The sequence below is a fragment of the Pollachius pollachius genome (genome assembly GCF_949987615.1).
Source record: "Pollachius pollachius genome assembly, chromosome: 17".
NCBI lineage: Eukaryota > Metazoa > Chordata > Actinopteri > Gadiformes > Gadidae > Pollachius > Pollachius pollachius.
This window is the reverse complement of record NC_136950.1, coordinates 12,497,696-12,519,599: the sequence shown is the minus strand read 5'-3', so window position 1 is coordinate 12,519,599 and position 21,904 is coordinate 12,497,696. Positions and strand designations below refer to the sequence as shown.

Here is a 21,904-nt window from a genome sequence, read left to right as displayed (position 1 = left end):
CTTGCGGTGAATTGTCAATGTATGCAAGGGCATTCCCCTCGAATGTCGGGGCTGCTACCTGAACATATTGTCGTTGACAAACGCTGACCGACTTTCAGATCTGGGGGCAGCTAGTGCATGGGTAGATACATGAGTAAGCGGCCAAATATTCAGTGGGCAGATTTGTTTAGGAATTAAGGGGTGAAGCCTGGGAGACATTGCAAGAAAAAACAAGTAGAGGCGGTTGTGGGATTATGTACACTTTTGCCAGAAGCCACAGGCGCTGCCAGTTGGTCGACAATGGTTTATGTCCTTGTGGTTGACTGGTTGATTAGTTAACTTGACTCCACTGGTAGAATATCGATTCTGACAATGGAACGCGCAACCGATGATTGCGTGATGCTGCTTACAGTTTATTTAAATGTATGAAGTCTGATAAATCTTCTGAAATAATGGGGCAGAACGGCATTTCAAAACGAGCCGGAATATATTAAATTAAGTTGAATCCGAAAGGGCCTATAAATCTGATGCCGTTAGAACTACGTTTACAAAAATATGTTTGCATTGGACAAGCAACAAAGGAAAATCATGCGGATTGTGTCTGAAACAGAATATTTGTATGAGTTGAGTCATAAATTGTGAGCTTTTGCTGTTGAGACAGAAGTCGTGCCATGTTATGAATACAAGGAGTCATATTTTGCCACTTGTAATTATGACATTGTCATAGTTACATTACCAAATATTATTTATGGTTGACTGATGATACTTGATGGTCCATATCTGTATATAGTTAACTATATACTATCTAAACCCCATCCCTTAAGTTTCCCTTTGTACTTCCCAAATGCTGCTTCATTGCTAAAGTAGCCTTCAGAAACTAAAGAAAATTGAGTATAACTTTCATAAGCACTGTATATAACTTAGATATATAGCTTCCAATGCAAGACTATGACATTTGGTAAATGAATCCTTAACACAGTCCTGTGTCAATGATATTTGGGTGTGACATGTATAATGACATGCCGCTTATTTTATTGCTGCTATCTGTTGTGTTTACCCATGTGAGATCGTGCCCTATAACAAAGAACGTATCCAATCAAAATATGTCAGGTGAAGGAAGAAATACCAGTTTGACTCCATTTATGGGAATTGTTACAACTTCCAGTTTATTGTATGCAAGGACAAAAGTAAAGTCATTACTCAGCTATGTGAACAAGAACACCTAATGCAGTTTAACTATGTCATGGTAAGTTAATTGTTATAACTAGCTATACTAACAGTGGGTTAAACTAGTTATACTTTAACTAGCTAAGTAAATAGCTAATAGCTAAGTCAATGCGGGTCGAAAGTTATTTCAATCATTTTATCAATAAAATCACATCCTATAACTATATCTACAAATTAAAAATGCTGGCCCGGAGCTCTCTCTGTCGACAAGAATCTTACTATCCACACTCCATAAGCCACACACTGCCACACCCAGCCAGCCAAGCCACACTCGTTAAAATCACAAGGTTACACTGCCATTTAGAGTAGACAGAACCCTGAAAAATGCTTGCTGATTATTTTTCTCCAGGAAACATTTCTTTACCCAAGGGTATCCTCTGCTAATTTAAATTAAATCGGCCCTCTTTGCCCTTGCATTATAAGCATTGAATACAATCTCAGACACTGTATTAGAACTGTCCAACATAATGCTACAGAGCTAATCATTTTATATAGTATTATAATATAATGTATCATATATTATACTTTTTAGTCTGAACCTTTAACCCTTGTTCGTGATGATAGGCCTATTTCAAAAGATAATAACCAATGTCTTTTTTCATGCTTGCTAATATTCATATAACATGACGATATTTTAAATATAATGTTTGTTTAAAATAATATTGATTCATAGTCATTGATTGCAAAGCGAGTTTTCTGAAAATTCCATAAGAACTTGTGTAAAATAATTGACTTGTTTGTATCGCGACAGGTTACGACGGGCAGCGGTAAATATCGCGAGGTTTAATGCGCACACAACAGGGCTGAATTCCCAAACTCCCATGATCCCTAGATCCCTCTAGGATTCGCTAAAATACTTACTGATAAGATACATTGCTGCATCTTCAGTCACCAGGCTGATGCAGCGGCCGATTTGTCGAGTAGCTTCAACAACTCGACAATGGAGATAGAAGAAAACATCTGGAGTTTAGCAGGAGTCGTGATTTACGGACAATTGGAATGCAGCCTGGGAATGCTTTCTCTGGGCTTCAGCGTCAGTCCCGTGGCAAGTCAGTGCGTGAATTGACAGGGCAAATCCCATGCATCCAGAGGAGAGGCGGGGAAACCCTCTGTAAATAGAAACCTCTCTACCACCTGCGATGACCAGCCGGCATCTGTGTTTAGCTCTTCCACGATGAGTGCATCATTCAAGGAGATGTAAGGTGGGTGTGTATAATTAGGCGATAATATGTCAACATTATTACAAAACCTATTGTATTGTGTTCTTTTTAAAATAGCGTTGTGAGCTTGTGCGATTAATGAATTGAGGTTATTGGCGGCGCTGACCGGTAAATCTGCATTGTGATTGAGTAAGATGCTCATTATGAAAATACAGATTTGGTGTTATTCTGGCGTCCGCCTGGCGTGTCAAGGTTATCCATGACCTATAACGTGCTGGCTGTGCGCTTCTAGCTCTACAGGTGAAGTGTGCACGAGACAATACGGCTTCCAAATGCATGCGTCTGCCCTTGGAAATCGTGCAAAGATGTTGAGCGTGCAAGGTCATTGTAACAGACAACCGCTTGCTGTTTGTTTGACAACACGTTTATTATCCCTGATTTGCGTCCTTTCCATCGAGTCAACAACGCCATTAACGTCTAAATTAACCTTTACATCTAGTAGTCTTCATTTGACTGTTGACACGATGTACGTTGTCACATATTGATAAACCATCTTCACAGCAGCCTAATATTGCCAAAATAGGCAGTGGATGATAATCCAGACTTCTGTGAAGAATATCCTAACGATGAGGCGAAATCTCCGATTTCTGGCAATTGCATATTCACTCTCTTCAATCGAATTGAATAATCTGATAATTAGGCTAGAGTAGAAAATATAGCTCGTCTAAAAGGACAAGTAAAATAAACTGCATTGCCTTACAAAACACGCATAATTAAAAAATATATAAATTATATAGATTTCTGTCTAGTTTGATTAAATAGACTTTTAAATAATTGCATGTCAACCATATTTGCAACTGCCATCTCCATAGACACGTTAAAACAACCGTTTACAACTTAAATGGTTTATTCCTGTATAATAAACGCATAGTTTTATTTGCGCCACTGATTTTGATATAGTGTTTATCAGTGGTGAACCTTGACCCTTAAACCTTGACCCTCTGACCCACCCCCTTCCCTGTTGCGAAAAAAAGTGTCCTCTAGAAGTGAGGCTGTAACCTGGTTGTGTGGCAAAACTCTAACCTCTTTTTATTTCCCTAGAGGTACCGTCCAAGTGTTCACTCCTCAGCCGAGAGAGAGCGATAGAGAGGAGCGCGCCATGGATTCTATCTCCATGATGGACGGCGTCAGCCCCATGTTCGCCACCACCAGCTCAGCCTGCTCCTCCTCCTCCTCCACTCACCTCCAACGCCAACTCCACCCGCCGTCCTTCCCCTCCTCCTCCAACGGCTTGAAAAACGGCGCCCGGGACAACCCCGGTTACTCCGCCTCCCCCACGGAGGACACGGCCCAGCCATCGGTGGCCGTCCTGGGCACGGGCGACTTCTCAAAGTGCCTGACCACCAGGCTGCTGCGGGGGGGCTACCACGTGGTGGTGGGCAGCCGGCAGCCCCAGCGCGCCGCCCACCTCTTCCCCCACGTGGTGGACGTGACGCACCACGAGGACGCGGTGGCCAAGGCCCCCCTCGTCTTCCTCGCCATCCGCCGGGAGCACTACCCCGTGCTCTGGGACCTCAAGCACCTGCTGGAAGGTGAGGGAGGGGAGGGAGGGAGTGGATGGAGGGAGGGAGGGGAGGGACTGGGAGGGATGGGAGGGGAGGGAGGGAAGGAGGGATTGAGTTGAGGGAGTAGGGATGGAGGTAAGGAAGGAAATAAGGGAGGAAGAAAGAAAGGATGATAGAAGGATATAGACACACAACACATGCCATAATAATAATAAAGGAACTGGTTCCTACGGGAGTCGTATGGGCCTATGCAGCGCATAGGCCCATTCACTATTACAGCTCACCGAATGCTCAAACGTGCCTTTTGGGAAAGGCATGCACAGTGCTCATGCATAATAACAATGTTGCACATTATTTGATCGATGACATATGTTTATTAATAATTTCTTTCATAACGATCGTCACAAATCTCCTAGATTTGATTCACGAATGCCGACCCCGTCGGCATTCGTGAATCAAATCTAGTCGGGAGGGTTGGCCCCCCTAATCGTATCCGCTACAGTATATTGAAGCCATACCCGTACAAACAATATAAATAATTACGTATCTGGAAACAATCGCAGGTCTCATTGCAGTGATGCTCCATCCATGCTCTGCCAGCTAACATGTTGGAACGCTTTCCCATGCCGTCCACCAGGGAAGATTTTGGTGGATGTGAGTAACAATCGCCGGGTGAACCAGTACCCAGAGTCCAACGCAGAGTACCTTGCCTCGCTGCTGCCCCAGGCGGTGGTGGTGAAGGGCTTCAACGTCATCTCGGCCTGGGCCATGCAGCAGATCTGCCCCAAGGACGCCAGCAGGCAGGTGCGCCAATAACCAGCTCAGACTCTCACTGGTGATTGTACTGCGGTTAGACTGATGCACTCACCACCAATGGCACTTTGTGTGTTGTATTTGTTTTGATGCACGGGCCAAATAGGGCAGTGTGACTCCAATGGGGGGTTGGTTTGCGCCCTACTCTAGGGAAAGGTCTTGAAGATATGTATATCTGGATACTGTCATCCAGAGCAGCGTGCTGTACCGAAGGTCTACCGAACAGATGAGGATCGTCTGAGCTTGGGCAGAAGTAGTCGACGGAGCTGCCCACATTTTCCTATCTCTAGAGAGTTTAATTCCTTTTTAATTTATGCATGGTTTAAATGATACAGCAGCCCCTGACTCGTGAGCTGCAGACTGACTCACGGGTTTCACTGCCAGATTACTTATCAAAGGTAAAACCATATTAACCCCTGCACTGTATAATGTTTCTAGTGCAGCTAATCTGTCCAGTCAAACATATCAGAACTAGAAAGTTTCTCAGGAATAAAACACGCCTATGCACAACTTGTCAATCCAAAACACATGGAATTTGTCTCTTTATATTGTTTAATCCATAGCTTTATACCGTGGGGAAACTATAAAAATAAACCTACAACTCAAGCCAATAGGGTGCAGTTTTAACAATGCATTTTTTTTTGCATTGTTGCATCGCCTTCATTTCGGCTCAGGATTCTTGAGGTGAATATTGGGTCAAGGGCTCAGGGCAGCCCGGTACACCTGATGCAGCGTCACCATGACAACGTGTGTGACCCACCAGGCCTGGTCCTCTTCTTGTTCCCCCTGCCAGGTGTTCATCTGCAGCGACTCCCCGGAGGCCCGGCAGCATGTGATGGAGCTGGCCCGGCGGCTGCACTTCCAGCCCGTGGACATGGGGCCGCTGTCGTCGGCGCGGGACATCGAAAACATCCCCGTGCGGCTCTTCCCAGCCTGGAGGGGCCCCGTGCTGTCCTCGGTGGCCCTCTCCATCTTCTTCTTCGCCTACTCCTTCGCCCGAGACATCGTCCACCCGTACTCCAAGCGTGGCCAGAGCGACTTCTACAAGATTCCTGTGGAGATGGTAAACCGCACGCTGCCTGCCGTGGCCATCACCCTGCTGGCGCTGGTCTACCTGGCGGGCCAGCTGGCCGCCGGCCATCAGCTGTACCACGGCACCAAGTACCGCCGCTTCCCCCGCTGGCTGGAGGGCTGGCTGCAGTGCCGCCGGCAGCTGGGCCTGCTGGCCTTCTTTCTGGCCGGCGTGCACGTCCTCTACAGCCTCTGTCTGCCCCTGAGGAGGTCGGAGCGCTACCTGCTGCTCAACATGGCCTACCAGCAGGTTGGAGCCGTGTGCGTTATTTTGTGTGTCTGTGTGTGTGGGTGTTTTGCTTGGATGCTGCCGTCATCGTACTCAAGCATAGTCCTTATCTTTTGGGGGAAGACCTGTGTCAGCAAACTGGCCTCAATCCAATGTTTAAATCCTCTTCTGAACCCTTTGTTTATGTGTTACTTCCGCATTAGTCTGGGGGGGGGGGGGGTCTTCATTGACAAGCAAGACACCAATCACAGCCAATAAAGCAGGAACAGTACTTCCAGAAAACAAACAGCAAGAGCTAATGTCCTAGACTCTTTCTCACACCTGTTTTGGTTAGGTTGTGGCAGTGTCCACAAATCCTGAAAAAAATATATTTTATCCATAAGGAATGCAAGCATTTCATCTGATTATTTTAAACTTTTACAAAAATATTGAAAAAAAAACAGGCATAAACATCTGATGTCTTACCTAAATTGCTTTGATTTTGCTTCATTGAACTCTTTCAGTGGTGTGGTCAAATCTTAAAACGGGTCTGTAGAAGACCAATAGTATGGACCTGATTTGACCTGTCAGTGTTTGCTAATGCCTCCCTGCCCTCTTCCTCTCGCCGTGTGGTCTGCAGGTCCACGCCAATGTGGAGAACTCCTGGAACGAGGAGGAGGTGTGGAGAGTGGAGATGTACCTCTCCTTCGGGATCATGAGCCTGGGGCTCCTCTCCCTCCTGGCCATCACCTCCATCCCATCCGTCAACAGCGCCCTCAACTGGCGGGAGTTCAGCTTCATTCAGGTACAGCACTCGGAGGGAACAAATAAGCGGCCATTCAAATAAACAACGATGACACATAGATGACACATGACCACATGCCCGAAAGGACGAAAGGGAAAGCGTGACGAATGAAACTTCCTCCCCTGCAGTCCACGCTGGGCTACATCGCGTTGCTCATCGCCACCTTCCACGGCCTGCTGTTTGGCTGGAAGCGGGCCTTCGAGGAGGACGCCTACCACTTCTACCTGCCCCCTAACTTTGTGGTGGCGCTGGCCCTGCCGGTGTGCGTCATCCTGGGGAAGGCGCTGCTGCTGCTCCCCTGCGTGGCCTGCAAGCTCCACCGCATCCGCCGCGGCTGCGAGAACGGTCGGGCCGCCCGCTCGCTCTGGACCCGGCCCCCCTCCGCGGGCCCCTCGGCCCTGCAGGTGTCCCCCGAGAGGGTCACCATCATGTGATCCAAACCGGAGAACCCGATCTTCAAAGTGCCATGTTTGGACCGTCCACGTTGCTTTTTTGACCTGCTGTCGTGACTTGCCTGTTTGGAAGGGGAATGAAGGCTATGGTTTGTTTCTTCTTTTTTTTATTGCAATAATGAGGATCCCTAAGTCTCCCTTCCCACAAACACTGTGCCATAGATAACACCTGTCTTACCAATGCCTTCTTCATTAGTTAGCGATGCCTTCATCCAGGGTTATGATGGCAAGGGCCTTCCATTTGAGTATTAAGTAATGAATTTGTATTTAGTACTGTATTGATATGAGTACCTTTGCACTATTGAGAATGGACGACGTGTTAAAAAATAATTTATGTTTTATTGCAAAATCAGGCGCACAAGCACATTGGGCTTAAGTATTAACAGAGAAAAACAAAGTAGACTAATGGAAACATGGATCCAGCATAGTGCAACAATTTGCCTTTCTTTGTTTGTTTCTGTCCTTTGTGACGATTGTGTCTGTATTTGTCGTCATCAGCACTGTGTGATCCCATAGCTGTGACCAAGAATTTGACTCTTTGTTTTTTTAAATGCTGATATAGAGGAGACAATAGAAAACGATATCAATAAGAAAGCCCACCATCTGAATGCCAAAATAAACCCCAGTGGCATGACTTTGTTTTAATGTTTTAAGTGGAATTATTCAACATTTGGTGTAAAGGTTCTCGCTCTGTTATCTTATTTAGATGTGGTCTACTGAAGACCTTGTTGCAATGTTGAATGTCAAACATCAAAACCTGATGTAAACAAAAAGTGTTAGTTTGGTTTCCCTTGAACAAATGTACTAAGTGTACTAATTGTCTTTCAAAGAAACAATCTGTTAAGATAAATCAATTGTAATAGATATTTTAACAACACACCTGTTGAGAAAGAGACATTCTTTGCTTTTATGTCATGTTTTAATTTAATTTATTTGATAAGCATAATAGGGATTTGGTAGTCCTCACTTAAGATCAATAACAGGGCTATTTCTATTTTAATGAATAGTTTTATTTTATTATTTGGTTTACACAAAAAAATTGAAATATTTCCAATTGTGCAGGATTTTTCTTTGAGAACACTGTGTATGCACTTGTCTTTTGCACACCTTTATGTTGTTATTGATATTATGACCAAAGGCTTTAATTATTTTTGAGAGAAAGGGGCTGAGCAAGAGAAAGATTGTTTGGCTTATTGGCGTACGTGTTTCTTGTTATTTCCAACTATTTTGTTGATTCAAAGTATTAAATGCCAACTTAAAAGAGTTGTGGAAAACAATCTCCGTTGTTTATTAATTTACAATCAACCCATTATCCTGCTACTTTAACACTTAACTGTTAAATGAGAGCGATGTGCTCCTGACGGCCCCCTTTTCTCTCCTTCCCGGCCTCCAGGAGGAGCTGTTGGCCTTCTGGTACTCTGGATCCCACCACGCGTTCTAACCGTGAGGGTCGCAGAAGTCATGCAAAACGCATTGGAAGATTATTCTAAGGTACAGGCTGACTTTTCCTATTGTGCTCACTAGTTCAATGACTAAAGAGTCATTCAGCCACTCCAAAATGGACAATGATAGATTAGTCTTAATGAATCGTTGAATAATGTGTAGACTAAAAGTCCCAGTGCTGTTATATTCTATATCAACACTCATGGTATGCCTCTTGTCCAATCAAATTACTTGGTCGGAACTAATTATATAACACATATAAACTAATTGAAAACAAAACGACAAAGGGTTAGGGTTAGGGTTGTGGTTCTTTAATATCGGTAGGTCCATGGTTGTTGTAAACTAGCACGTGTGTTAGGACCGTTACGGTTGCTGGGCAACGAGTCAAACAAAGATGGCCTCGGACGATGGCTTAACCCAGACCCAAACAAATGTTTTACCCAGAGCACAACAAGGTAATTAACCTTAAACAAAAAAAAAAAGCATCGTGTTTTCTGTTAAAATGTGAGATTTCTTTGTATCACATGTTATCGTCAGGCTGGACATTCAATTAACGTTTGAATGCAGTGCACCATCTAACACAATGTCGCCATCTCACCACGACATTGACAACGTAACTTACGTTTATTGCATGAAAAGTTATCCTTAGTGCTTTGGTCACTATATACAGTTAAAGATATATACGGATAATACAGTTCAAACATCAAGGCCTGGTGTCAAACTCTTCACAATAAAAGTTATTTCTAGTCCTGGTAATGCAGACCTTCCCCCGTCTCCACTCCCCTCTATAGATGCTGAGAGTAATGGGGTCTCGCCAGAGCAGCCGGAGAACGAGGAGGATGTGGCCACCAAGCTTCCTGTCGACATGTACTACCAGTACGATGAACTCTACTCCAAACCCTTTGCAACGCCAGACTCAGACATTCCTGAGAATCTACTAAACCTCTCGTATCCTTCCAGACGTTGATACTCAGCCTGTCCGAACAGTACCTATAAAGTTGACATATTTTACCACCAGGTGTGAGTGGGATTAGCCGTGACAAGCCATTTTGAAAATCGATCACCAGCATACATCTAGGTGGACATGCCAACTTGTGATGTCAGAAGAGGCAGATTTTCAAAACGTCTTGTAACGGCTAATCACCCCTGGTGGTATAATATGTCACCTTTAACAATTCAGCCTCTTACATTTTGATGCCAGATCTATAACTGAGCCTGGATCCTTAAATCATGTGTGAAGTCACTCGTTCGGATATGACTGTGGACGCAGAGCCAACCTACAGCTGCTGGACGAGAGCACCCTGGCCTTCATCGCGGGGAACGTCCTGGTTATGCTGGACATTTCCACTAAGCAGCAGCACTACCTTCGCTCGTGTAGCGGCGGAGGGATCGGCGCCATCATGGTGAGGTGCAGCCTTAAAGGAACTTGCACTTGTTGGTGGGCTGTGTCATACCCAATTGGTGTCCAATCGGTACCACCGTCTAAATCTTCTCGAAGGTGTTTGATAGGTCAGAATGCAAACATCATGGAACATCTCAGTTAGCAGACGTTAAATTCATATTTATATGCAAAGTGTGCTGAATGCAAAACTCCAATAGAACACAGAAGCACATACGTTATATCCAACGTGTGCTGAAGACAAAACTTTATATTGCACAATATAGAATTAATATAGGCAGGGCTTTTACTTTTCTGAATTGACATTTCTGCATTTAGGGATGTTTGAATAATGAAGTATATCTGTTCTGTTAAGGTGTGTATTTGTTTATGTGTTCCACCATAGTCCCACCCCAGCAAAGAATACTTTGCTGTGGCGGAGAAGGGCCACCAGCCTTTCATCGTGGTCTACGAATATCCCTCACTACAGCCCTACCGCATCCTCCGAGGTACAGTAGGCCAAGCGAATCACAGCTGCTGCTGTATCAATATTATATGTATTGTTTACTATACGTTTCACGAGACTGGAGTTATGTTTCAATGGATAAGCTAATATTGTTATGGCCTGATCCCTAATTTCCCATCTTGCATTAATAAGGTAAATTTACTCTCATGATTTGAGCTGTGTTTTCGATCCTCTTTATATATTCTAAAGGTCTGCATGTAGATAAATACAGACAAATACAGATTGTAGATATCCAATTCGATTTTTTAACACTATTCAAACAATATTTCAATAAATAATTTTCTACAATGGATTTCTTTGAACAAACTAAAATCTTTATAATTTTTCAAGGGTTAAATATGAAATTACATTTTAAGAGTAAGTATACTTAAAACATGGCCAGGACTATTTTTCTAGGTTCAAACTATAATATTTAGGCACCGTCACGTCATGCCGAGTTATAATGAGCTTCTTTGTGTGTTTCAGGTGGTACAGCTCTAGCGTACAGTTACGTGGATTTCAGCCCTGACGGCTCCCTGCTGGCCAGTATAGGCAGTGCACCCGACTACATGCTCACCCTTTGGGACTGGAAACATGAGCAGGTGGTGTTGCGCTGCAAGGCCTTCTCCCAGGAGGTCTACAGAGTGACCTTCTCGCCAGAAAACCCAGCACATATGACCACCTCAGGATCTGGACACATCAAGCAAGTGGCGATGATAGTCTGTGCATATTAGCATATAGTAATAGAGACATTGTGCACATGCATATATGCACAGTACATATTTGTATGTTGTTTATTGGAGATACTTCATTCCAAAAATATTTGTTCTGCTGTATGTGATTCTTTGTTCAAATAGATTTTGGAAAATGGCCAGCACGTTTACTGGCCTCAAGCTGCAAGGGCTTCTGGGAATGTTTGGGAAGACATCCCTCACTGACATTGAATGCTATGTGGAACTACCTGATGGAAAGGTGTGTGTGTGTGAGCAGCTTCCATTTCTTATAGCCAAAATAAGACAAAAATGTTGTTAAGCAGTAATGATCTTTAGCTTTGCATCATTGTAATGAATTGATGGACAAACAACAAAATATATTTTTTCGAAGGAGTTTAGGGCTTTCCTGTCATCCATTATTTCTCTTTTAAATTTGTACTACGGGCCTTCTTAACAGAGCAGCCATCTTAGGTCAGTTCGTTCGAAACGCTAGCTGGGTTGGGGACCCTCTCCCAAATATCAGGGGGTTTACAATCCAAGGTAGCAGCTCGGTGAATAGAGCCCATGACGGCCTTATGGATTAAGATACCCGTCCTTATGTTAATGCTCTGTGTCTGGCAGGTGGTGTCGGGCTCAAAGTGGGGCAACATGCTGGTGTGGGACGGGGGTCTGATCAAGGTGGAGGTCTGTCGCAAGAATAAGAAAACATGCCACGCAGGGACCATCCAGCAGTTTTCCCTGGACAAGGGCGAGCTCATGTCCATAGGAGCGGATGGAGCTATCAGGGTAGGCTGCATTCTTTTGCAGGTCCTTTCACAATAATAGTGACTATATATGGCCATCATGAAAATATCATACTTTTACTTTATATTTGGAGCAGTTAGTGTTTTGCTCAAATGATAGTCAAATTACAAATGAAAAGTGCTTGGGTGTATGGGAAGTTATTGAAACACATTCCATACAAATGGTGTTCCTGCCTTGTGGCTGTAGACGTGGGACTTTGAGATCATCAACACCGCCAACGCAAGCAACGACAGCGGCCTGTTTGAGATGGAGCCCATGAACGAGCTCCGGATCGGGGGCGATGCCAGCCTGTGCTCCCTGGTCAAGAGCTCCATGCCAGACTCTTCCATCTGGTTTGCACAGGTCAGAGGGCAAAGGTCACCCGACACTCTATCAATGGCTAACTGCACATGCAAAAAAGTTCCTTTTGTCTGAAAACTGTCAATGGCAATGTTATCTCTCGAATTATTTTCACATTCTAGGACTCTAATGGGGGAGTTTGGAGACTGGATCTCTCCTTCTCCAATATTGTGAGTGAGCTGCCAATTTATCATATTTTCCTCTCTGTAATCACAGGTGGAAATTAGTCATCTGGTGATGATGATGATGATGATGATGATGATGATGATGATGATGATGATGATGAAACCATAACGCTCAGTTTAATTGCAGCAGAGCTGACGCCATCATGACCATTGTGTGGAAAAAGTCATCCATGGTACCCCTGTGAAGTACAATATTTCTCTTCCATGTGTGTTTTGTGTCTGAAGTCTGAGGAGCCCACGTGTCTGTTTACCTGTCATGCTGGGGTCATCCAGGGAATGGATGTCTCCAGGGCAAGTCACCTGATGGCCACTACCGCTCTGGACTGTGAGTGTAGTAGCTCTACGACACACACACACACACACACACACACACACACACACACACACAATAATGAAGAATGACGTACATATGCTATCATCTCTTCCGCAGGCTCTGTTAAGGTTTTTGACTTTTTGTCCAAAACTGAACTGACCTGCAGCCAATTCAAACAAGGCGGGACTGCACTCATCTGGGCTCCATCTTTGGTATGCTTGTGTCTGTGTGTGTGTCTGTGTGTGTTTGTTTGTGTAAACGTCTGTGTGTGTGTGTGTGTGTGTGTGTGTGTGTGTGTGTGTGTGTGTGTGTGTGTGTGTGTGTATGTGTGTGTGTGTGTGTGTGTGTGTGTGTTTTTGTGTGTGTGTGTGTGCATGCAATTCATATAACAAACCGCATGCAACAAATGCACGTACTGCCTCAACACTTTGTACGGTGGTCATTCTTCCATCATAGTATGTAGTAAGAAACGCAGAAGACGACCCTACACAGTGTGTGTGTTGACCACAAGCTCTTTGCGCGTGCATGTGCGCGTGTGCATGCATGCTGGTGTGTCTTCACTGTGAGCAGGTGAACGAGAAAGGCGGCTTGCTTGTGACGGGCTTCCAGGACGGGGTTGTGCGGCTGCTGGAGCTGTTAGACCCCCAGGGGGTGCACGCACTGGCGGGCAGCGGGGACGCGGAGCTACGTCTCAAACAGGCCCTGAAGCCCCACAATGCACCTGTGACCGCCATCGCGTACGAGCGCAACGGGGAGGTGCTGGCCACAGGGGTGAGGCCATTGGGGTGCAGTGTGAATAGAAACCCAGCCGTTCTGTTCAGTTTAGTTCACCAGGTCCTCATTTCATTTTAACACAGTAAACATAAATATATACAATGCAAACGATGCATCAATCTTTCTTCACATCTATGGGTGACCACTGTCAGACAACCAGCATCAAAATTTGCTTGCTACGTCCGTGTCAGTGTTGACAGCTGATGGAGCTTTATTGGCGTATAAAGACTGTCTTTCTTTGGACCTGTCTGTGTTTGTCTGCAGAGCGCCGAAGGCACTGTGTTCTTCTTCGCCGTTGGGGAGGAGTACAAGCCCATTGGTCTCATCAATGTCCCGGGACCGGTCCAGGGACTGGAGTGGTCCCCGTACTCTGACGTACGTCATCTGACGATGTTTCCCCCCCCCCTAACAACCTTCAGATAACCTCAAAGGTCCAGACTCTTCTGGGGTGTGCTTCATGCTAGGTCTCTATCATGGGGTTTTTTCTGTGTATTTTCGTCCTCAGTGCAAGAGTACTCTCCTGGTGTTCTGTCGAAGTGGCCATGTGGTGGAGGTGCAGCCTCCCGAGGCTGTGGACCAGAATAGCGCTAAGACGTACCAGCTGTCTGGGCTACCCACCAGAACCTTCCACTTCAGGAGCATCAAGTCTCGCATTAAGGTGCTTTTCTCCATCACCTCACTAGACGTGCCTCTACAGACAATCGTCATCCTCCTTCCGGCTGGCCGCGGATACAGGGCACTGATCTAGACGGAAGCTCAGTTTGGGAAGAGCGTTGTGCCCTTTGCACATCAATGCCCTCCACAAACTCAGTCCCGACGTCTCATGTGTTGCGGTTTGTGTTTATGTGCATCTGTGTTCTTTGTGATGTGTTCTTTTGTTAACTGGTGGAATAATGCAGACCTGAATCGAATCAAAGTGAAGTAGCAATGCAAAACACAAGGGAAACGACACAACAAGTAACGAGAAAAGAGTATGAATGTGTGTGTGTGTGTGTGTGTGTGTTTGTGTGTGTGTGTGTGTGTGTGTGTTTGTGTGTGTGTGTGTGTGTGTGTGTTTGTGATCTTCAGAGGGAAGAAGAAGTGGCCCGTCGCCAAGTTATTAAGGAAGCGAGGAGGATCAAGAGGAAGAGCGCGAAGGAGCAGGGCCTAGAGCCCACAGAGGAGGAGCTGCAGGAGAAGGAGGAGGAGGAGGACGAAGGCGACCTACCTTCTATCTTCATCCCTGAACCCCCTAGTCCTTTGTTCTGTGGCTTCCGCTCTGAGCCTGGCATGTTCTGGTTGTCCATGGTAGGCTGCATCGCAGGGTCGCCCCTTGAACACCGATGGAGAGTAGGGCTGAAAGAACGGACCTTAATAAACCGAAAACTCATTCTTCCAGGGGGGCTACGACTCAGGCTTCCTGTACCACTGCAGGTTCTCTGAGGAGGACCAAGACCGGGACCCCAAGGACGAGCCCCAGGACGAGCCCTTCGCATTCCTGGCGGTCCACAATGCAGACGGCGACCCCATCCACACCGTGTCCTTCAGGTAGCCAAACCCAGCTTGCCCGGCTCTCTCACAGTCAGTGTTGTGGCCAGACTTGTTGAGAAGGGGGCTTGAACACAAAGCCTTTGCAAAGTGGTGCAGTGAATGTTTTGCAAGTAAAAATATAAAAAAGAAGTTAAGCATTTACATGCTTTAGGATTTAGTAGCCTCATGGTGGTCAGTCACATTTATGGGGGGCAAGTGCCACCCCAGTGTGCTCCGTGGATTCGCCCCTGATCACAATCATTGTAGCAATTTTTTTTCTTTGTATGTGTTAGTTTGGTTTTTAGGAATACTAGAACAGTGATTGAAAGGCAAATAACCAACTTATAAACCCTGGGAGATCACAGTATTCACTCTTGTCTCTTACCCCTAATGTTTCATGGATTATATATTATCGTACAGAAGCCATGTTTAATTTGCAATTTATCAAAATTTGATTCCAAACAATCCTCAATCCCAGGCCTACATCAACTTAGATTTGACAGCGTCTCCTGAACTTTTAAACAGAGGAATAAGGAGCAATAGAAGAAGGATATTATCAGGGAAAACATTAATAGAAAAATCAATGCGGAAAAAAGGATGAAGTCCAGAAGTTGCTCTTCTATACAATCTAACTTAACTTTTTATACCATTATATATAAATGCACTCTTCAAGCACCGACACACTTCACCGCCCTCCTCTCTCCCTCCCCTGTGCCTCCCCCTCCCCTCTTCCTCTCTACCTCCTCTCTCCCTCCTCTTTCCATCCTCTTTCCCACCTCTCACCCCTCTCTCCCTCCTCTGTCACCCTTCTCTCCCTCCCCCTCTCTCTCCCTCCTTTCTCCCTCCCCCTCTCTCTCCCTCCTCTCTCCCTCCCCTCTGCCTTCCCCCTCCTCTCTCCCTCTTCTCTCCAGCCCTCTGTCACCCCCTTCTCTCTCCCACCTCTAACTCTTCTCTCCCTCCTCTCTCCCTCCTCTTTCCATCCTCTCTCCCACCATCCTCTCTCCCCCCCTCCCTCCTCTCTCCCTCCTCTCACCCTTCTCTCTCTCCTCTCTGCCTCCCCCCCCTCCATCCTCTCTCCCTCCCCCCTCCCTCCTCTCTGCCTCCTCCCCCCACCTCTCACCCTTCTCTCCCCCTCCCTCCATCCTCTCTCCCTCCCCCTTCCTCCTCTCTGCCTCCTCCCACCTCTCACCCTTCTCTCTCCCCCCTCCATCCTCTCTCCCTCCCTCCTCTCTGCCTCCTCCTCCCACCGCTCACCCTTCTCTCCCCCCTCCCTCCATCCTCTCTCCCTCCCCTCTGCTACCTCCCTCCCTTCTCTCTCACCTCCCTCCCCCCCACCTCCCAGCGAAGACCAGCAGCTGATGCTGTGTGGGATGCACTCGGGGGTCCTGCGGGCGTACCCGCTGGGCCCCGCGGACCAGCGGAGCCTGTCCTCCTTTGGGGCCTACTGGGCCCTCAGTCTCCACGACAACCAGTACGGCCACCTGCGGCACGCCCGCTTCAGCCACGACAGCCGCTACGTGCTGACGGCGGGCGAGGACGGCAACATCTTCTCCCTCAGCGTGCCCGTCCCCCGGGAGCACAGCCCGCCCGGGAGAGGGAGTCCCAGGGCCAAAGTGCCCTCGCCCAGGGTACTACCCAACCCCCTCCACACACACACACACACACACACACACTCTTCTCTTCCACCTCACCCATCAATCAAAATGTGACTCTATGTATATGTGTATATAAATATATATAATTTATATATATATATATATATAACTTCCCCCCCGACTTTGTGACAGGAGGGTGTCGAGATGGAGGGACAGGCGGTAGACATTGAGGATGCAGCGGCATACAGGTGAGGCGTTCATTCACTGTCACTAGATAGGCAGATAGTTTCCAGTCTTATTATCTCCTGCCCTCTTTCTCCCCATCCTTCTCTCTCTCACAAGAACCGATGATGTCACCACAAAATCAAAGTTTGTCTAAATTAGAGTTCTCTGTCATTTCCACAACTCTCTCTCTCTGTCTCTCTCTCTCTCTGTCTCTCTCTGTCTCTCTCTCTCTGTCTCTCTCTGTCTCTCTCTTTCTGTCTCTCTCTCTGTCTCTCTCTCTTTCTCTGTCTCTCTCCCTCTCTCTCTCTCTTCCTCTCTCTCTCTCTCTCTTCCTCGCTCTCTCTCTCTCTCCCTCTCTCTCTCTCTCTCTCTCTCTCTCTCTAGCCCTCTCTCTCTCTCTGTCTCTCTCTCTGTCTCTCTCTCTCTCTCTCTCTCTCTCTCTCCCTCTCTCTCTCTCTGTCTCCCTCTCTCTCTCTCTGTCTCTCTCTGTCTCTCTCTCTCTCTCTCTCTGTCTCTCTCCCTCTCTCTCCCTTCCTCTCTCTCTCTCTCTCTCTCTCTCTCTCTCTCTCTCTCTCTCTCTCTCTCTCTCTCTCTCTCTCTCTCTCTCTCTCTCTCTCTCTGTCTCTCTCTCAGCATTGAGACGGCTAAGCAGCGGCTGGAGTTGGACCGGGTGAAGCAGCAGGCGGAGGCCAGCAAGACGGAGCGGCGTGGGGAGATGGCCCTGCTGAGGAAACGCTTCAGGGAGCTGCTGAGGCTGAACGACGGCCTGCCGGAGCGCGTCCGCCTGCCCCGCACGGTACACACACACACAGCTACCGACTCCCACCTCGTTGGGCTTTGATCCCTGATTATATTATCATCATCATCCTCGTCATGTGATGACATCACTGTGATGACATCACCAGCACCTCAGTTCTTGTGGACTCAAAGAGTGATGGAATGATAAAATCAAAACCACTTAACGAACAGATTAAGCAGAAATATAACATCAAATAATATGCAGTGTGTGTGTCTGTGTGTGTGCGCGTGTTTATGTGTGTGTGTGTGTGTGCGTTCAGGAGTTTGAGGAGAGGCAGATGTGCGATGCGATGGCGAGGGAGACGGAGGAGCGGGTGGTGGCCACCCGGAGGGAGCTGGCCTGGGAGCAGGAGCGCAACACCATCGCCCTGGAGAAACTGCAGCAACGGTGACCCACACACACAACACACAACTCTATAGTCACACACACATACACAACACTCACCTCTAGAATCACACACACATACACATGACACACCTCTATTATCACACACATACACAACACACAACTCTATAATCACGCACACATGCACAACACACACCTCTATTATCACACACACAAACACAACACACACCTCTATAATCACACACACATGCACAACACACACCTCTATAATCACACACACATGCACAACACACAACTCTATTATCACACACACATGCACAACACACACCTCTGTACCCCACACACATTTTATAGGACAGCAAACCTAAAATTGCTAATTTATGAAGTGAATGAATGCACACTTTACAAGACATGCGCGTTATTTAACCATTAATGATTCATAATTAACATTGAATTAACAGTTATCTCATGGTCTAGTAATGATCTAGGAATGGTGCTCTTGTTAACTAATGGTGTTCCTGTTGACTTCCTCCCTTCTCTGCACCGCCACCCTGGTAGATTCCGGGACGCAGTGTCGTGGGACACCATAACGGTGTCAGCCGTGGACAGCGAGCACCGCGTCAGCACATACCGCCTGCCGGCCCAGGTTGAGGTCAGAGGGCACGGGGCCTCTGGCGCCGGGGGGGCCTGGGACGGCCCGGGACAGCCCGGCACGCAGGGCCGCCGGGGGTCCAGGATGGAGCCGGGGAAGGACGGCGGCAGGAAAGACGGTGATATGTATATCTATTTATATCTATACCTACATCTATCGATATCAACATATTTATAGATGTAGATGTAGACGGATGAACCCATTCCACCCGATACATGTACTCTCACAACGGCGAGTGTACTTCTGCTTTAACTCATACTGTTATATGCTAGAGTCATCTTTATACTTGTATCAGTAAAATTAATCGTTCAATATCAACCTCCGGACAAAAAGCTGTGCTTGGAATAACGCAGAGTGGGTTTGTGTCCCGACAGCGGCCGGAGAGAGACAGCACGCCGCCCACCTCTCAACGGGGACTCTTGGGGGCCCTAAGGTGGCCGGCATGCAGGCAGAGAGGCTCCAGCGTGCGGCCGAGAAGGCTGAGCGAGCCCAGGCGCAGATCGATACCTGGAAGAAGAAGTGGGCCGAACTGTGAGCTTTGCATCGTGACCGCTACACCCATATCGGCTGCTAGAGTTAGAAGGGGAAGAGAAAAAAGTGGTCAAAAGAAGCCAATGTCCCTTTTTCCTTTATCTCCTCGTGGGAATGTAATTGACGTGGCTGGCCGCGATTTCTCACGACACGGTTGTGAAGCAGTTACTCTCTTATAGAATCAACTAGCTGAGGGGGACGGTTCCCCTTTAACGTGAATCTTATTAAAGATCAACTGATACAGTATTGTTGGGACAACAAAATAACTGAGATTCCCTTAAAGATCAAATGATACAGTAATGTTGGGAAAAAGAAATGAATGAGGTTCCCTGAGTTATGTTGTTTGAAACGGTCCCTTCTTATCATATCTCTTTCAGTTATGCCGCCAAGCCGGATGAGAACTGCGAGGACCCTGCTGACGTGCTTGCCATCCAGCAGGCCGTAGAGAACATGGGAGACTTCAAACTGAAGACGGACAAGGACTACAGCGTGCCTGAGCACCTGAGGACTAGCGCCGATAAGAAGAGGGCCCAACTGGTGGCGCTGGAAGGACAGGTAGCAACAGGAGCATCTTACTGTTGCACCTTGTTGGCTCATTCAGTTCTATGATCAGTACTAGGACTCACCTCTTCCATACACAATGCTAAATCAATCTTTACTGTGAATCAGATTCTAGTTAGCAAGACTACAGCTGCAAATAAGGTGACCTTCATTTGCAGTCCGTGCTGGCAGGCTGAACATTTCAACCAATAATAGCATTTATCATAAATTATTATAAAAAACGATTTTATTTGCATTTTTCCTTCTATTACTCAGTTTCCCGGTACTGTGCAATGACAACACAAGAAAATCAGTTTTATGCATTTTCCATCCATCCACCCATCTTCCCTCCCAGGTCTACGCCAAGAAGACGGAGATGAACGCTCGCGTCGTGGCTCTGCGGGATGCCAAAGTGCGCCTGGTGTCCCGACAGCGCCGGTGGTACCGGCGGCTACAGCGGGTCGGGCAGCAGCTGCCGCCGCACTTGGTCCACCCTGTGCCGGCCCCGCTTGTCCTGCGCCCGGAGGAGGTGCCGGAGAGACGGCTGCAGTACAGCCGCGCCACCCTGGAGCGCTACGCAGCCCTGCGAGCTGACGGGTGAGTGGGGAACCGCTAACCACTCGGTTTCAGCTAACGGTTTCAGCTAACGGTTTCAGCTAACGGTTCGCTATTTTGTGAAACCAAATAAATAAAGACAAGTGTACAGTGTACTAAGACCATTGACATTACTGGTTTGAATGGGACCGATCGGGAATGCAAATCGCTGACCAGTGATGTCAACAACCTAACTTTTGGGTTTTTTTCGCTAAGAAACAGAGTTGATGTTGCAGAGGCTGATTTCAGTTTTTGGTGAAACAGATTAATTGTACGTTTAAGATACGTTATGAAAATCCTTAATTTTCACCAGGCCCACCAATCAGACACAGGAAGGGAAAGGTCAGACTCTTCTAGAACAGCTGGAGCAAGAGACGCTGGGAGGAGAGGAGGGGGAAGAGGAGGACGAAGCTGAGGAAGAGGATGGAACTCCCTACTCGGCGGTCAAGAGCAACGATTTTCCAATGCCATCGGCAACGCCGGTCGCAACGGAGCTTGAGAAGGAGTTGAGGATGGAGCAGGAGATCCGGTTGATGTACGAGCAAGACTGCCTTCTGGAGCAGGTAAAGATATATTGTTCTAGAGTCTAGACCCAATGCTGTTGTCGACGTTCCATTAAGACGGAAGATGGTTAGAGCTTGGCTATTGCAAAGTAGTTTTCTTGATTGTTATTGCAAGGGTGATGAGTATATATGTATATGTATAGATATTATGCCAAATAAAATCTATACATATATTCATATACGTAAAAACTGCTTTTACATATATGTCGTCTAACATTTAGGTTTTAAAAAAAAATGTAAATAAAGATTAAGACACACTAATACCAAGGACTAAAGATGATCAACATACAACATTTCAGGGAGAAATATTAATTTTGGATACATTCTACCTGGGGGAAGCTCTTTCTCCTCTGTCCCTTCAACCGAATAAAATACTCCATTTCCCCCGTCCCCTTGTTCCCAGATGGCTGAGGCCAGGGCCGGGTTCGACGGCGAGCTGCGCCTGCTGCGCCACCAGAAGCTGGAGCTGGACTGCCAGGTGAAGCGGGCCGACCTGCAGCACGTCACGCTCTTCCAGGAGCTGCTGCTGCTGCAGGACTTTGAGGACAGCCAGAGCCCGCTGCAGGGGAGGCTGCAGGCGCACAGGGACGACGAGAGGGGCGTCATGGTACGGAGTGGCCGCTGTGTGTGTGTGTGTGTGTGTCTGTAGGGGGGGCAGGGGGGCTGGCACTGGGGGTTGGTCTTCCAGTACGGGATCCACCGCATGTATGTGAGGCAACGAGCCACACACACGTTACCCTTTATATCACTTCATTTCTTGTTCTCACTGTTTTAGTTTTATCATCGTGATTGTTGTTGCTGCTATGTGACTGTGAGG

General features: G+C 47.0%; 2 protein-coding genes across 2 annotated transcripts in view; both read left to right on the top strand.

The window, feature by feature from the left end:
• Window positions 1–3,525: 3,525 nt before the first annotated feature.
• On the top strand, window positions 3,526–7,262 carry LOC307088936 (metalloreductase STEAP2-like; the record flags this gene model as incomplete). The annotated part of the gene is made up of 5 exons (XM_079755010.1): window positions 3,526–3,958; window positions 4,569–4,735; window positions 5,538–6,065; window positions 6,664–6,828; window positions 6,957–7,262. The coding sequence occupies 5 exons, from the start codon at window positions 3,526–3,528 to the stop codon at window positions 7,260–7,262; spliced, it is 1,599 nt and encodes a 532-aa protein (XP_079611136.1).
• A 1,855-nt stretch (window positions 7,263–9,117) lies between these two features.
• cfap44 (cilia and flagella associated protein 44) overlaps window positions 9,118–21,904 on the top strand; it is a gene marked incomplete at both ends in the record, with an annotated part of 17,675 nt that continues 4,888 nt past the window's right edge. The window contains 26 exons of the mRNA XM_079755009.1: window positions 9,118–9,178; window positions 9,515–9,671; window positions 9,964–10,126; window positions 10,508–10,610; window positions 11,093–11,309; window positions 11,464–11,578; window positions 11,941–12,105; window positions 12,310–12,465; window positions 12,585–12,632; window positions 12,873–12,972; window positions 13,078–13,172; window positions 13,531–13,731; window positions 13,999–14,109; window positions 14,240–14,392; window positions 14,803–15,021; window positions 15,113–15,261; window positions 16,586–16,871; window positions 17,031–17,086; window positions 17,697–17,859; window positions 18,122–18,249; window positions 18,766–18,977; window positions 19,234–19,390; window positions 19,768–19,945; window positions 20,286–20,527; window positions 20,838–21,087; window positions 21,491–21,694. Coding sequence (XP_079611135.1) covers window positions 9,118–9,178; window positions 9,515–9,671; window positions 9,964–10,126; window positions 10,508–10,610; window positions 11,093–11,309; window positions 11,464–11,578; window positions 11,941–12,105; window positions 12,310–12,465; window positions 12,585–12,632; window positions 12,873–12,972; window positions 13,078–13,172; window positions 13,531–13,731; window positions 13,999–14,109; window positions 14,240–14,392; window positions 14,803–15,021; window positions 15,113–15,261; window positions 16,586–16,871; window positions 17,031–17,086; window positions 17,697–17,859; window positions 18,122–18,249; window positions 18,766–18,977; window positions 19,234–19,390; window positions 19,768–19,945; window positions 20,286–20,527; window positions 20,838–21,087; window positions 21,491–21,694 — 4,089 coding nt within the window. The remainder of the gene's footprint in view (window positions 9,179–9,514; window positions 9,672–9,963; window positions 10,127–10,507; window positions 10,611–11,092; window positions 11,310–11,463; window positions 11,579–11,940; window positions 12,106–12,309; window positions 12,466–12,584; window positions 12,633–12,872; window positions 12,973–13,077; window positions 13,173–13,530; window positions 13,732–13,998; window positions 14,110–14,239; window positions 14,393–14,802; window positions 15,022–15,112; window positions 15,262–16,585; window positions 16,872–17,030; window positions 17,087–17,696; window positions 17,860–18,121; window positions 18,250–18,765; window positions 18,978–19,233; window positions 19,391–19,767; window positions 19,946–20,285; window positions 20,528–20,837; window positions 21,088–21,490; window positions 21,695–21,904) is intronic.